Raw genomic sequence first — 15,640 nt, forward strand, 5'->3', positions numbered from 1 at the left:
AAATTTTTGTTGGAGTAGAGGTGATTTACAACGTTGTGTTAAGTTTCAGGTATACGATGAGTTTCTTATTCGAGAAATTTAAGAATCTACGAGTAATTTCTCAGCTTGAATTCCAATCTAGAAGGCAGGGATGAACTGAAAGCGGACCTAGACTAATAATAATAATAATACTGGGTGGCGGTGTACAGGTGTGATGCTCCCCATCTCTCTCCTGGGAGTTAGTCTTGAATTTCTAATTTATTCTGCTGGATAGTTTCGTCCACATGTTCTACACCTAAAACTTAGACTCAGTGTGCCGAAAATCTAAGCTGTGCCTTTTTCCTTCTCACTCCCCCATTTTCCTGAACTGTGTAACTCCAATTCATCCCATTCATACACAGGTGGGAGATCAATCTAAAAATTCCATGTGGTCATGTCAAAAACCTTGCACAAGAGTAACAAGAGCTTCTGCACTTGGGCCTCTGCTCAAGTGTCTCCGATGATCTGGTCCAACCCTCATGTCCTGGTGGTCACTGATAAGTTACCTCTTGGCTAAACTAATCTACTTCCTTTATTTTTCTTTTTTGGCCTTGCTGTGCGGCTTGCAGGATCTTAGTTCCCTCACCAGGAATCGAACCTGAGCCCTAGGCAGTGAAAATGCAGAGTCTTAACCATTGGACCCCCAGGGATGTCCCTCATCTACTTTCTCTCTTGCCCCTTGGCCCATGCTGTTTCTCTCACCATGGTGCTTTACTTCTCTCTTCCATTTCTTTTTTATAAAAACTGTAGATATTCTTCAAGGTTTTGGGTCAATTCCTTTCTCTTTCATAAAATCTCTATCAATTGACCTAATTGGAACTTTTCTTTCCATCCCTCTGACACTGTTCTTGTCATTCATTTAGTCCCTACCTTGTTCTACTGCATAGCATTGCTGTTTCTCATGATGCCTTATAGACACCCTGCGGGCAGAGGGGCCTGGCTAAGAGCTTTGGAGACCCATGAGATTAGCACTGCTTAAGGTATCCAGAAGGAAGGAAAGCTAAAGGTATTTCTTACGGGTGTTCCCCCCGGCTCATTCTTTACAGTAAACTACATATTTTAAACATAAACTAAGTCAGAAAATAAATTAGTAAAAAGCAGCGTAAGTTCCAGAAGAAGGAAAGACTATTTAGCAGAGATCATTATCCTCCTCTGATTATCGTTTTATTACTCACATAATTTTAATGAAGTTAATTTTTCTCACTGACTTTTTTCTCTTAATTTTTTTTTTTTGGCCACACAGCATGGCTTGTGGGATTTTAGTTCCTTGATCAGGGATTGAACCCAGGCCCTTGGCAGTGGCAGCACAAAGTCCTAACCACTGGACCACAAGGGAATTCCCTCTCACTGACTTTAAAAAGCTTTGTACACTTGCAAAATCGAAAGTTAATTCAGCACTAGAAAAGGAGAAAGTTGTACTTTAATATATCTATGATGTAGAGATTTAAGAAATTTGATACATTTTAATACGTATAAATAACTTCTAATTGTTGTCCGGTCACCAAGTCATGTCCAACTCTTTGTGATCCCACAGACTGCAGGACGCCAGCCTTCCCTGTCCTTCACTATCTCTGGGAGTTTGCTCAAATCCATGTCTATTGAGTCGGTGATTCCATCCAACCATCTCATTCTCTGCCACCCTCTTCTCTTTTTGCCTTCAATCTTTCCCAGCATCAGGGCGTTTTCCAATGAGTGAGCTTTCACGTTAGTAAATCAGAGAAATCCACCACTAACAAAACGTGTTGGTGTTTTTACATATATACATACGCTATTTCTTCCTCCAGAGCGGTTTTAAAAAGCTTGAGGAGTAGATATTCTTCTCGCTGATTCGAAGCATAATTGTACAGGGTAAAAATAACAGTATCCATAAATTTAGTTGACTTGTTCTGTGGCATCTGGAAAATCAGCTTAGCCAGGTATGAAGGATTGGTCTAAAGAGAGAAGACGAAACACCCCCCGCACAAGACTGTGTGTTAATATATTATGAAAGCAGAGAGGAGTGCCCAGTTCTTTACTCTTTAATGAATTCTTATGTATGAGGCACACAGAAGACTATCTGGCTCATATTAAGACAGGTAGCAGCTAATAACACTACTATACTATAGGAAGTTATAATAGAAAGTTATGGTAGGATTTAAATTTTATATACTATATCATGTCATATTTTATGGAGTATAATTGCATTATGAATACGTTACACTGTTCACCATTTCTAGGCATTAATATAAATATTAATATTAATTGTAGAGACAAAGAAGAGAGAGAGGGTGGCTGAGCTATCTGAAGAGACTGGCAAGAAGGGATCAAGGGCTGAGCTATAGAGACTGTCTTAGAAGGACCGGTGAATGAATCAACACAGTCTATATTCTGAGACTAGAAAGCAAAAGCAAAGGATGTAAGACAGACAGTGGGATGGCTGTGATGGTTTAAAAAATATTTTATGTTTTCTAAATGACTTCTTTTTCTTTATCTTAAAGATCCTTTTATCTGTGGCTGGGCGGGGCCTGTGTTGCTGTGTGTGGGCCTTCTCCAGCTGCAGTAAGCAGCGGGGGCTACTGTTAATTCCAGGGCACGGGCTTTGCAGTGTGGTGGCTTCTTTCCTTGCAGAGCACTGGCTCCAGAGTGAAGGCTCTGTAGCTGTGGCACATGGGCTTAGCGGCTCTGTGGCTTGGAGGATCTTCATGGACCAGGGATGGAACCTGTGTCTCCTGCATTAGCGGGCAAATTCTGTACCACTGAGCCACCAGGGAAGCCCGGCCATGATGTTTTACAAAGCATGAGAAAGGAAGAGCGAGGCCGAGAGGCTGAAGGGTATAGTTCAGGGTAGGTCATGGGGAAAATGCCAGAAGAAACTGATAAGAAAAAAAAGATTGACAAGTTTTAAAGACTGACAAGAATAAAAAAAATTGACAAGGAGCTCAGCTGAGGATGGAGTTCAAGAGATATAGCGCCAGACTTTGTGGTGATGTGGTTTTTCTGAAGGAATTACACTAAGCAGATGGAGGTTAGAAGAAAAGAAAATTAAAGTGACAGAAATGCACAAGTCTTACTCTTTATCTTCCTTTCAGTGAGAAAACTGTCCTTTTCTTTTGTATTTCATGTAAAATACAGGGGAAACCAGTATTTAATATTCTCAAGAAGTTCAGCTTTAAAATTTTTAAGAAAACGCGAATTCTAGTTAAGCTTACTACTTAGATTTGTTCTCAAGCTTGTGATGACCAGCTGAAATGTTATAAATAAGGAGCTCAGGAGAATTTCCTGAGAGTTCTGGGGTGATTCTTTTCCCATATAAGATATGGGCTTTTACAAAAGGAAAATTACAGCTGAAGAAGCCCACTCCTCACTCCTCTCAGATGACCTAAAAACTTTACATTTAAGCTCACACTGAAGAGACAAGCCCACAGCAAAACCTGTACGAGTTGGCCTGCTGTTTTGCCCGAGAATTTCCAGAGGTGAAAGGTCCATCCCATTTGCTTCTCTCTAGTTTCCTCATTAGTCTTGGGTTAATGTCTCCAAAGCAGAGAGAAGAAAAGGTAAAGAAGTCATGGTGTTTTGACACTTCAATCGATACAGCTGAATGGTCACGCTATGGCTCTATCCATTTTGGATAGTTTAGGGAATAAAACTTGTGGAATTATTCTAAATATGTTCCAGTGCTTTTTCTCATTTCCATTAGTGAGCCTCCATTTACACAGCAGCGTAAATTATACAAATCTTAGTGAGCGTGTGTGCCAAGTCGCTCAGTCGTGTCTGACTCTTTGCAACCCCAGGGACTGTAGCCCGCCAGGCTCCTCTGTCCATGGGGATTCTCCAGGCAAGAGTACTGGAGTGGGTTGCCACCCCCTCCTCCAGGGGATCTTTAGGCGAATGACTAAATTTTCACCTTCCTAAATGTCACAAATTCTGTCAAAATTCAACATGGGAAAACTAAATCCTGAAGCAGCTTCATACATTTGGAAGTTAACAGATGTCAAAAATGATAAATGCCTAAGATCAAACTTCTAGCTGGTGGATGAACATTAACCTAATATCAGCAGATGAGAACTCTTCCCCACCTAGTGTGAGGCCCTCTTCTTTCTGGAAAGCAAGCTGTCATTAAGCAGTGGATTCCAAGGACATTTTGTTTTACCATTTTTCCTTCAATGCCGCCACCTCGTGGACATCTGGGGTACTACACCTGTGCTCCAGTCTATTCTAAGCAGAGCACGCTCAACTCTACCAGAATCAATCTCTTCTTTCAGAGGGGCAGCTACCCCTGAGAGGAGAGATTGATTACCCCTTAGGGCTTGCGCAATGTGTTCTCTGTGCACGTGATGCCAGTGAGATCCTCAAGCAAAGATTTCAAGCATCTCCACGCCTTGATGGGATCAGGGCCACCAGCAGCGGCCCCAGGGACACCGGACTTTCAAGGAAGAACTGCTGATCCACCGTTTGGGGAAAGTTTTGGTCTTAGGGGAGGCTCTGTTTCTATCTCTCACTGTCCCCTTAGGGACTCACTGTATGTGCTGGAGGGTGGATGAGGTTAATCAATGGTCAAGCAAACAAACAAATAAAACTGGGCCACCAGAGTCCAGCTGTAACCAGTTCAGCTGAGTTCTCACCCACACTCAGGAAGCAGTGGAAAATTACTGTTCATTTAGAGAAGAGTGATGTCATGGAAATAATGAAAGAAGGAATCCTATTTCCCTAATCCCAACTCCCCAGCTCCTTCCGCAAAAGAAGGGCAGGCTCGTTCCGGCACTGATCCATTTTTCACATAGTTAATTTTTCCATGTTTGACAGCATCTGCTTATGTTATTGGTAGATTTATATCGTCTGTGCTGATAACTGAAGCGTAATGTAGTCATGGCAAGCAGGACAAGCTTTAAGTCAGCTGCCAGGGTCCCAGTACCCTTTCATCACCATTGACTGTGCCTCAGTTTTCTGACATGTAATATGAGAAGAACAATCAGTTATTCTCTGAAGGTTCCCAGGGTTGTAGTAGGAATTAAAATGAGAAAATGTATGTGAAGCACCTATTAATACTTGGTACTTAGTAGTGCTCAGAATGTGTAAACTATTATAGCCTTAGCATGGGAGATCTGTTGTAAACCATCAACACGGAGCATAGCATGTACCCACAACTCACAGTGAAAGAAATTATTCTCACCTGTAAAAGATAAAAAAGCTGCTGATACGTTTCCAGTGTTTTTCGTCTCTCCTTACTCAAACTTTTGATCCCTTGGTTGTCGATGTTATTCAGTATTTCCATCTCTCCACCTTTTTTCTTATTTAGTTTGGTTCTGTGTGAAATTACATCCTGGAAAAAAATTTTTTTTATGGAATTACTACTTTTTACTCTGGTATTCTTTCCCCCCTCCCTTCACAGACACCCTAAGACACTCATAGCTGGAAAGATCAATTTTCCACATTCCCTCATGAAGAAACAAAGGAACAGAGAGTGCTAAACACATTAAGAAAAATCCAAATCGTGGGTAAATTTGACTTTTGTAATATTTGTTCTCCTAAGCTGTATGCATTTATTCGAACATGCAATGTAAGCTCCAAGACACTTAAATAGGGAGAGAACAGTCTTTTTGAAAAATGATGCTGGGACAACTAAATATCCAGGTTCAAAAATTAAGAAGTCAGACCCCTACCTCACTCCATAAACAAAAATTAACTCAGAAGAGATCATAAACAACTAAACAGAGGAGCTAAAACTATAAAACTCTTAAAGAAAACCTAGACAAAAACTTTTGCTGCCCTGGATTAAGCAATGGTTTCTTTTAGGGGTGTGTGTGTGTGATAATTTATTTAATCATATTCCTTTCGATGAACAGTTTCTTTACATTTTATTAGTATTTCAGAGAGTGCAGTGAACCTTCTCATACATGCATCTTTGTATATGTAGGTAATGGTTTCTTAGCTACAACGCCCAAAACACTAGCAACAACGACAACAAAAAATAAAGTGGACTTCATAAAAATTAAAATCTTTGTGCTTCAAAGTACGCTATCAAAGAAAACCACCCATAGAATGGGAGAAAATGTTTGCAAATTGGGTAAGAGACTTATATTCACTGTAGACTATAAAGAGCTCCTACATCTAAAAATAAAATGACAAATAACTAAGAAATGGGCAAAGGATTTTCCCAAAGATCATTTATAAATGGCTCATAAGCACATGAAGAGAAGTTCAACATTAATAGCTATTTGGCCGCTCCTCAGAAGTTAAACACAAGTTACTATGCGTGCGTGCTCAGTCGTGTCCGAGTCTTTGTGACCCCATGGACTGTAGCCTGCCAGGCTCCTCTGTCCATGGGATTTCCCGGGGAAGAGTACTGGAGGGGGCTGCCCTTTCCTTCTCCAGGGGATCTTCCTGACCCAGGGACTGAAGCTGTGTCTCTTGTGTCTCCTGCACTGGCAGGCAGATTCTTCACCACTACGCCACCTGGGAAGCCCCCACAAGTTACTACACGACCCAGCAATTTCACCGTCAGATATATGCCAAAGGGGAACTGCAAACTTAAGTCCAGAGAAACATGTGCTCATGAATGCTCATAGCAGCTGAAAAGAAGAAACGTTGCAGGTGTCCATCAATTGATTAATGGGCCAAAAATGTGGCATATCCACACAATGGAATGTTATTTTCAATGAAGAGGAATGAGTACTGATTCATGCTACAACATAAATACTATGCTAAGTGAAAGAAGCTGGTCACGACAGACCATATATGTGTGATGATTCAGAACAGGCAAATCTATCATGACAGAAAGCAGATTAAAGGTTGCCATGGCTGGGGGTTGGAGTGATAGGTGATGACGTTAATGAATATGGATGTTTTTCCTTTTTTTAAAAAAAAAAAAATTGAAATATTTTTCGCATCTTATGAAATTTGTCCTTTTATAGAGTACAATTTAGTGGTGTTCCATAAAGACACGAGGTTGTGCAACCATCACCACAATTTTTAATTCCAGAACATTTGTGGGGGGTGCTTCTTCTTGGGGTAATGAAGTGTTCTAGAATCAAATAGAAGTAAGGGTTGCACAATTTTGGGACTATACTAAACACTGCTAAACTGTAACCTTTAAAAGAATGAATTCTATCATTTCGATCTATAAAAGCTCTTGCAGAAATATGCGATGTAGAAATTAGAGATGGAAGGGAAAGGAAGCCTCTAAGTAAAATTAAGGTTCTCAGATCCTCAGCCAGGCTGCTTTATTTACAGGGATGGCTGGAAAGTGTGTGGCTAAAAACAGTCAAGTGGTCACCTCAGGCTATTGTGTCCCCTTTAAGGGGCTTAAAGGGTCATGAACCAGAGTAGGTCCTTTAGATAAGGATCCACCAAATATTTTTATGGAGATCCACAGTAAGAAATACATTTTACATCTTTTATTGATAAACACACCCCCACATACTATTCAAAGTGATACTCATTCTTACTATTGGGACACACTGATACTTCAGTTTGCTTTTCTTCTATTCCATTTTCAAAGACTGAAGTGACACCCTAAACTGATTTCATGGCCTGCTGATGGCACGTGTCTTAGATGAAAGCCACAGCTCTAGGATGCCTCCTCGGCCACTCAACTTTGGGTCACTGTCCCAGAGAGCAGGTGGTGAGAAAGCTGTTCTTCCCAAAACTTCATCTGTCTGCTTCCTTGAGCTTAGCCCCAAAGGACTCTTTGCAGCGCCCCCTCCGGGAGATGGTGAAGGACAGGGAAGCCTGGCGTGCTGCAGTCCATGGGGTTGCAAAGAGTCGGACACAACTGAGTGACTGAAAGACAATAACTTCGCCCATAGCTGCGGTCAGTTCATAGGTAGGGAGAAAAACCCTTGGAGCTTTGAGATTAAGTAATTCTCTGTAGTTCCATCCACTGCTTTCTACATCTATGTTTTTATTCTTTCTCATTCTCAGCTTGGCGGGAGGTGGAGGCAACCTTGACTTAATCCTTTACTTATATTCTTCTAATGGTTTATATGGGGAAAGAGGGGATTACATTTCTATAAAAATTTTCAAAAGGCAACATTTCCCCCCTTATTTCACAAATATGTAAAACTACATTCAAGATGAAGAAAGGAAGCATAATTATCTCCAGGTGGGCACTCAGGAACAGTCTAGGCAGGCAGTGGCCTGATATCCCTTATCTATGTATGACAGTGAAAGTGGAGGTCACTTAGTCAAGTCTGATTCTTTGCGACCTCAGTATACAGCCCATGGAATTCTCCAGGCCGGAATACTGGAGTGGGTAGCCTTTCCCTTCTCCAGGGGATCTTCCCAACCTGGGGATCGAACCGAAGTCTCCTGCATTGCAGGTGGATTCCTTACCAGCTGAGCCACAAGGGAAGCCTAAGAATACTGGAGTGGGTAGTCTGTCTCTTCTGTAGCTGATCTTCACAACCCAGGAATTGAACTAGGGTCTCCTGCATTGCAGGCAGATTCTTTACCAAGCTGAGCTATCAGGAAGCCCAAGACATCCTAAGACAGCACTAGACTAACTGGCTTACAGTTCCATCTAACTCAGGCTTCTCCTCTTTAAATAACCGGTGATGCGTAGATCACACAGTTCTCCCAAATACATGGGATAATTGATTATCTTGATCTTAAATATACAGAGAAAAAAATCTTGGTACTTGCAACCTCTCCATCACTGTCCCCCCTGCCCGTGGCCTCCCAACTAATTTCAATGGAGTTAGTGCTGGAAACAGGGGACTTTTCCTTTGTTTTGTTGCAGACTTCATCCTTAGGGTCATATTTTTGGACATATACAGAAGAGGAGAGAGCAGGGTGTGGTAGGCAAGCTCCAGGGCAGAACTAAATTCCTCTGTATTATTAATGTCAATAGATTTGGTAAAGACAGGAACAGGAAGACTCTTGAGAGTCCCTTGGACTGCAAGGAGATCCAACCAGTCCATCCTAAAGGAAATCAGTCCTGAATGTTCGTTCATTAGAAGGACTGATGCTGAAAGTGAAACTCCAATACTTTGGCCACCTGATGTGAAGAGCTGACTCACTGGAAAAGACCCTAATGCTGAGAAAGATTGAGGGCAGGAGGAGAAGGGGATGACAGAGGATGAGATGGTTGGATGGCATCACCAACTCGATGGACATGAGTCTGAGCAAGCTCCAGGAGATGGTGAAGGACAGGAAAGCCTGGCGTGCTGCAGTCCATGGGATTGCAAAAGAGTCAGATGTGACTGAGCTACTGAACAACAATTCTTATCGATAAATATTGTACATCTCGGGGAATGCTGGTTTGAAGAAGCAGTGGCACTCAACTTGGTCGTAATATTTCCACTTTTCAGTGTTGCCCTAATTGCCACCATCTTTCCCCTCCCCCTGGTAATATGCTATCTGCATGCTGGTGATATGACAGTGTACACACACTTTTGTAGAAGGCATGAACTAGGACAAAGGGCTTGGGCTTTGGAGTCATAAAAGTATGGGTATCCACAAAGTGTAAGGAGCTTTGTGACCTTGCACCTCTCTAAGGCTCAGTTTCCTTAAATATATAAAATGGGCTTAATAATAGCAATCTTACTGAGTTGATGTGAAGGTTAAAAATAATCCATGTAAGGCATTTAGCACATTTTCCAGTAAAGAAAAGGCCTAGAGACGTTAAGGAAACATGTTCATATAAGCAATGAAGGAGCTTTATTAAGCAGTAAATTTCAGTCCTGGGTCTCAGGTAGCCCTGGGCTGCAAGTCTGTACTCACATGTACAGCCATCAGTGGGCGTTTTAGTGATTCAAGGTTCCCTTCTACTTCTACTTCAGTCTTCCTTCAAGCTAATTAAGAGTCTAGACATTTCTTCCTCCCTATACCTCTCAGGAACTTCTACTTCAGTTATCTGTTTCTTTTTCCTAACTTTTCCTTTTGCTTCCAACCACTGTTAGCTATTTCACTTGCCCACTGACTTTGTGAGGTTTCTAGCAGGAAGGACCATTTAAAAGAATCGTAAGACACAGGGTTGCTACAGAGAGCTAGAGTTGCTCTGTAAGAATTAAGTCACTTCCCTTTAAAATCTTTTCTCTCACTTAACACATGCTCATTGTTTAAAACAAACAAACAAAAAAATATGGTTAATTCTAAGAATTAACCATAATTAATTAACCATTAATTCTATCATGCAAAGAAAAATTGCTTAGTTTTTTTTCTTTCAGCTTCAGATCAGTTCAGTTGCTCAGTCGTGTCCATCTCTTTGCAATCCCATGGACTACAGCATGCCAAGCTTGCTTGTTCATCACCAACTCCCAGAGCATGTTCAAACTCATGTCCATTGAGTCAGTGATGCCATCCAACCATCTCATCCTCTGTCGTCCCCTTCTCTTCCTGCCTTCAATCTTTCCCAGCATCAGGGCCTTTTCCAATGAGTCAGCTCTTCACATCAGGTGGCCAAAGTATTGGAGCTTCAGCTTCAGCATCAGTCCTTCCAATGAATATTCAGGACTGATTTCCTTTAGTATCCACTGGATGGATCTCCTTGCAGTCCAAGGGACTCTGAAGAGTCTTCTCCAACACCACAGTTCAAATGCATCAATTCTTTGGCACTGAGCCTTCTTTATGGCCCAACTCTCACATCCATACATGACTACTGGAAAAACCATAGCCTTGACTAGATGGACCTTTGTCAGCAAGGTGACGTCTCTGCTTTTTAATACACGGTCTAGGTTTGTCATAGCTTTTCTTCCAAGTGTCTTTTAATTTCATGGCTGTAGTCACCATCTGCAGTGATCCTGGAGCCCAAGAAAATAAAGTCTGTCACTGTTTCCATTGTTTCCCCATCTATTTGCCATGAAGTGATGGGACCAGATCCCATGATCTTAGTTTTCTGAATGTTGAGTTTTAAGCCAGCTCTCTCACTCTCCTCTTTCACTTTCATCAAGAGGCTCTTTAGTTCCTCTTCGCTTTTAGCTTAATTGTATATTTATATATTTTACAATAAAAGAAAATTTCACTGTTTTATTTTCTTCTCCATTATATTCCAACCCTTTCTATCTGCCCTGAAATATTCTTCAGAAGTGATTTTTTTTTTCTTCCAGTGGCTCTATAACATACTTGTTGGACTGATTCTATTACTTGATGTTTTGGGGTTTGGGTTGTTTCCCACTATTTTACCACTGCAAATAAAATTTCAACTGTTTTATTCTTATCATCACATGAAAAATCCTATCAATGATAAGATGAAAGAGTATGTACTTATCACTAGTTTAATCAGCACTTGATAAATATTTGGTGTTGAATATAAGTTGAAGAATTAAGTTTCACAATGCTGTCAAGTAGTAATGCTTTATTGATTCTGGTATTTGTGAATTCTTTTCTTCTCTAAGCTAATCATGGTCAGCTTTTTTTATTTGCAAATAAAAATCTTGACATCCAAGGAAAAAAAGTTAGTAATGCTTTAAAAACATCTTAAACACTCATAAAGATCTGAAAATCTGCCATGCTTGCATTTCCACAAGCTACATATTTCAACTATTTACTCTTTTGCAACTAAGCCTTTATTTTAAAAGGCAAGACATTTCCTGTTTATGACTTTATGGGAATAGGATAAAACAGCAGTTTAAGGCTATAAAAGGCATTCTCTGAGGGACCTTCTGGAATGTATTATACTTAAAAGTTTTCATGTGTGTTGAACAATACAAACATATACTGTTTTTAAAGACCAAAGTACTATTGTTTTTCTGGATAAAATAATGAAAATAGAGTTAAATGCAGAAAATTTAAATGTGTAGTTTTATTCCTTAATATTTAGGAAAGATGGTCATTTCTTGTCTTACGAATTGTTCTGGTTTCCTTACTTTCTCTGCGGTGATTTGCTGGAATCCCTGGGAGGTGGGCAGACAGGAGCGAGGCACTCCCACGGCCACGGAGCTGGGAGCCTCCTGTGACCGCTCGTCTCCCAGCTTCCCAGAACCGCACGGGAAGCTGCCTCTGCACCTCTGACCTCTGTCGGCTTCTCAGGGCTTCTCAGCTTCCCTGTCTTCCTTACAGGCTTTCTGAAAACTGACACGGCAGGGGAATAGGGACACGGAGAGAGGTCTTGTCCTGGAAGTACCCTTCCTTGGATAAAAACACTTTTCACATGGTGTTTGCAGCTCTGACACTAGCAGGTTTCTCACAGATACAAAACGACAGTGTTATTTATTCAGAGGCCATTATTAGGGAGCGACCGTTGGAGAAGACTCTTGAGATTCCCTTGGACTGCAAGGAGATCCAACCAGTCCATTCTGAAGGAGATCAACCCTGGGATTTCTTTGGAAGGAATGATGCTAAAGCTGAAGCTCCAGTACTTTGGGCACCTCATGCGAAGAGTTGACTCCTTGGAAAAGACTCTGATGCTGGGAGGGATTGGGGGCAGGAGGAGAAGGGGACGACAGAGGATGAGATGGCTGGGTGGTATCACGGACTCGATGGACGTGAGTCTGAGTGAACTCCAGGAGTTGGTGATGGACAGGGAGGCCTGGCGTGCTGCGATTCATGGGGTCGCAAAGAGTTGGACACGACTGAGCGACTGAACTGAACCGAGCCCAGGCACGTCAGGGAAGTGCCACTCTGTAGGGGGTCATCTGGGAACGGTGTGGGTGGGTCCACATCTCATGGACTGGAGGACACTGCTGGCTTCCAGTGTGCGGGTGCTGGGAGGACAAATGCTCTGAGGTCCAGCTGTTGGTAGGCTGGGCCTGGGTCATATCTCACATGGTTGGATTTTTTAATGCCCTGCTGGTCATTCAGGTAGGTCAAAATTCAGTGTATAACTGCTTGAGCCTAGAATCTAATCATTTTACATATAAGCACAACAAAGATCCTTCAGAATTTTAATATAAACTTAGTTTTCTAGGACGGCAATTCCATGTCGAGTGGTTGGGGTGGAGGGAAGACCACATTTTGCTCATTCAAGGAATTATTACCCAGGAGTTATTACCCTGTTCTCCATTTTGGAAGATGAATTCTTGGACAGTTCCACCACTCTCCTGACCAGTCTCATCTGTAGCTCTCTCTATCTGTGGTTATTCTATGAAGGGGGCCAAGTCTCTGGTAACTTTATCACATCTAATGGCATCAGGCCCATGTATTTTCGTATTGAAATATTTGTTTTTAACTATAAATTGTGGCAGATTTGATTTTCTTGGGCTCCAGAATCACTGCAGATGGTGATTGCAGCTATGAAATTAAAAGATGTTTGCTCCTTGGAAGAAAAGCTATAACCAACCCAGACATCATATTAAGAAGCAGAGACATTACTTTGCCGACAAAGGTCTGTGTCCAGTCAAAGCTATGGTTTTTCCAGTAGTCAGGTATGGATGTGAGAGTTGGACTATAAAGAAAGTGGAGTGATGAAGAATTGATGCTTTTGAACCATGGTGTTGGAGAAGACTCTTGAGAGTCCCTTGGACTACAGGGAGATCCAACCGGTCTACCCTAAAGGAAATCAGTCCTGAATATTCATTGGAAAAGACCATGATGTTGGGAAAGATGGAAGGCAGGAGGAGAAGGGGACGACAGAGGATAAGACGGTTGGATGGCATCACCTACTCAATGGACATAAGTTTGAGCCAGCTCTGGGAGTTGGTGATGGACAGGGAAGCCTGGCATGCTGCAGTCCATGGGGTCGCAAAGAGTTGGAAACAACTGAGTGACCGAACTGAACTATAAATTGATATCTTTTAATTTCTCTTTTATAGTTATAGAAAGGCCTTAGTCTTGCTATGAAGGGACATATGTAAGTAGGTTTTATTTTGTATAAACTTCTTTTGAGAATGATAAAGAAGCCTTACCAAATGTTATCAAAGAGGGGAAGGCAAAGAATTTTCCAGGTCAGTTCTGTCTGAGCATCATTAAATGGTAATAAAAATGGTAAACAAACTTTGGGTCACCCGTTCTGGACTCCAAAGGAGCTCAGCTGGACCAAGAGTGATGTGGGCACATATACAAGCATCTTCTGTCTTCTGGGAGCCAAGAGTCCCAGAGACCCCACTGACCTCCAGCGTGATCCTGTTCTTCACCAGGAGCCCGATCTTAATGTCCATCAGGTTCAGGTCTTTCTCCAGCTGCTGATTGCCCCTGATCTTGGTCACCACTTCCTCCCTCAATCGGGCTACCTCCAGCTCTTCCTGGAAATCCAAGTCGCTTTGGTCCAACAGGTATACAAATTTGCGGATTACTCTTAATGGGGGGTTTTCGGAGCCAACTACAAGGAAAGGAAAGGAGTGCTTCAACTGGGCATGCTTGAAATGATCATCAGTAGGACAGAAACTAGGTCTTTAAAGAAAGCATTATCAGAAAAGAGAGCAATGATGGTGCTGGGCCCCACGGTGAATCATCCCGCCTCACATCAAATATGACGTGTCAAAGGAAACTGATCATATAAATAAAGGCAGGCCACTGAGAACGTCTGCCTCACAATTTCCTTGTTATCCAGCATTTGTTTATCAGCCGTCTCTCACACTGTTTCCAGGACTCCCACACTGAGGAGATAGTTCTATCTATTGGTGTCTTATTGATGAGGAATCTGGGAAAGAATGCTAACACTGAGTAGTCCCAGCTCTGAGAGCTTGTGGCTGAGCCAGATAAGAGATTTCTGTTCTTGCTGCAGGAAGCAGAAAGTGTTTGTTTTTTCTGTCCAAAAGACTCTGGGGGAAGGAGCAAGAATTAGGTGAAAGGGGAAGTAGGAAAGGTCAGTCACGGGAGAACCGTAAGGTTCAACAGAAGCCAAGAGGACCACAGCTGGAACACATGTTCTGCTTGGCAGAAACAAAACAATTTTAGAAATGGAAACTGGGTCCCTGTCATTTCAGCATGAACCAGGGAGGGCCCTCAGCACCTAGGGACCAGGCTTAGTCATGGTGAGGGCATCTATGTAGATTCTACCACGGGCTTTCCCTTAGCGCCTTGAACCTTACTTATGCTTTGATTCCTCGGCACTGTGACTTTGCAAAAAAAAAAAACAAAAACACCCAACTTTTTAAAGGTGTTTAGTGAGAGTGACTCTGGGTAAATCGTAAGAGTAAACAACTGGATCTTCAGTGCCGATGACAGGAGACAGCAACACAAAGAGGACGTGAGAGCGCCCAGTCTGGTTTTGTCAGCCTCAGTCAACATCCTCTCCTTTACATCAGGGCTCTATTCAAGCTTCCTTATGTCAATACTGCTGTTAGGCTGTGTGGTGGTTTGTCCCTTAAGAAATACAGAGTTCAATCAACAACGCAAACAATTAGCAGCATGAACCCAGCACAAACAGCCAATTCTAGAGTCGTCTGTATTACTATTGTGCCTCTTCTGATGTGTTTATCGATATCTATCAAGGAAAAGCATCAGAGGTCCACATCTGCCTCCAGGCTCGGAATCTACTGGATAATAATACCTCATATTTCACTGGATCGCAAGTTACCGTGGATCATGGACCCTTCACTTCCTGATCACCAAAGCATATGTGAATTTATTTTCCTACTATTTTACCAAAGATGCTGTTGGTGACATGACCATTTCAGGAACATCCTGAACCACACACCGGAGCTCAGTTACACAGCTGAGAGAACGTAAGCCATCTCATCTAAAGTTCTCTCTGCCTGCTCCAGAGAACTGTGTATCATTTTGTGTGCCAACAGGACAGGTAGAAACAAATGAATAATTTAGCTTT

At 42.0% G+C, this 15,640-nt stretch overlaps 1 protein-coding gene across 1 annotated transcript in view; it reads right to left on the reverse strand.

The window, feature by feature from the left end:
- LOC120852603 (ras GTPase-activating-like protein IQGAP2) overlaps positions 1-15,640 on the reverse strand; it is a 309,398-nt gene that overhangs the window by 36,141 nt on the left and 257,617 nt on the right. The window contains exons 21-23 of the mRNA XM_040225934.1: positions 13,983-14,191; positions 5,168-5,317; positions 1,786-1,949 (exon numbers count right to left, since the gene is read on the reverse strand). Coding sequence (XP_040081868.1) covers positions 1,786-1,949; positions 5,168-5,317; positions 13,983-14,191 — 523 coding nt within the window. The remainder of the gene's footprint in view (positions 1-1,785; positions 1,950-5,167; positions 5,318-13,982; positions 14,192-15,640) is intronic.

The sequence above is a fragment of the Oryx dammah genome, unplaced genomic scaffold (assembly GCF_014754425.2).
Source record: "Oryx dammah isolate SB20612 unplaced genomic scaffold, SCBI_Odam_1.1 HiC_scaffold_26, whole genome shotgun sequence".
Taxonomy (NCBI): domain Eukaryota; kingdom Metazoa; phylum Chordata; class Mammalia; order Artiodactyla; family Bovidae; genus Oryx; species Oryx dammah.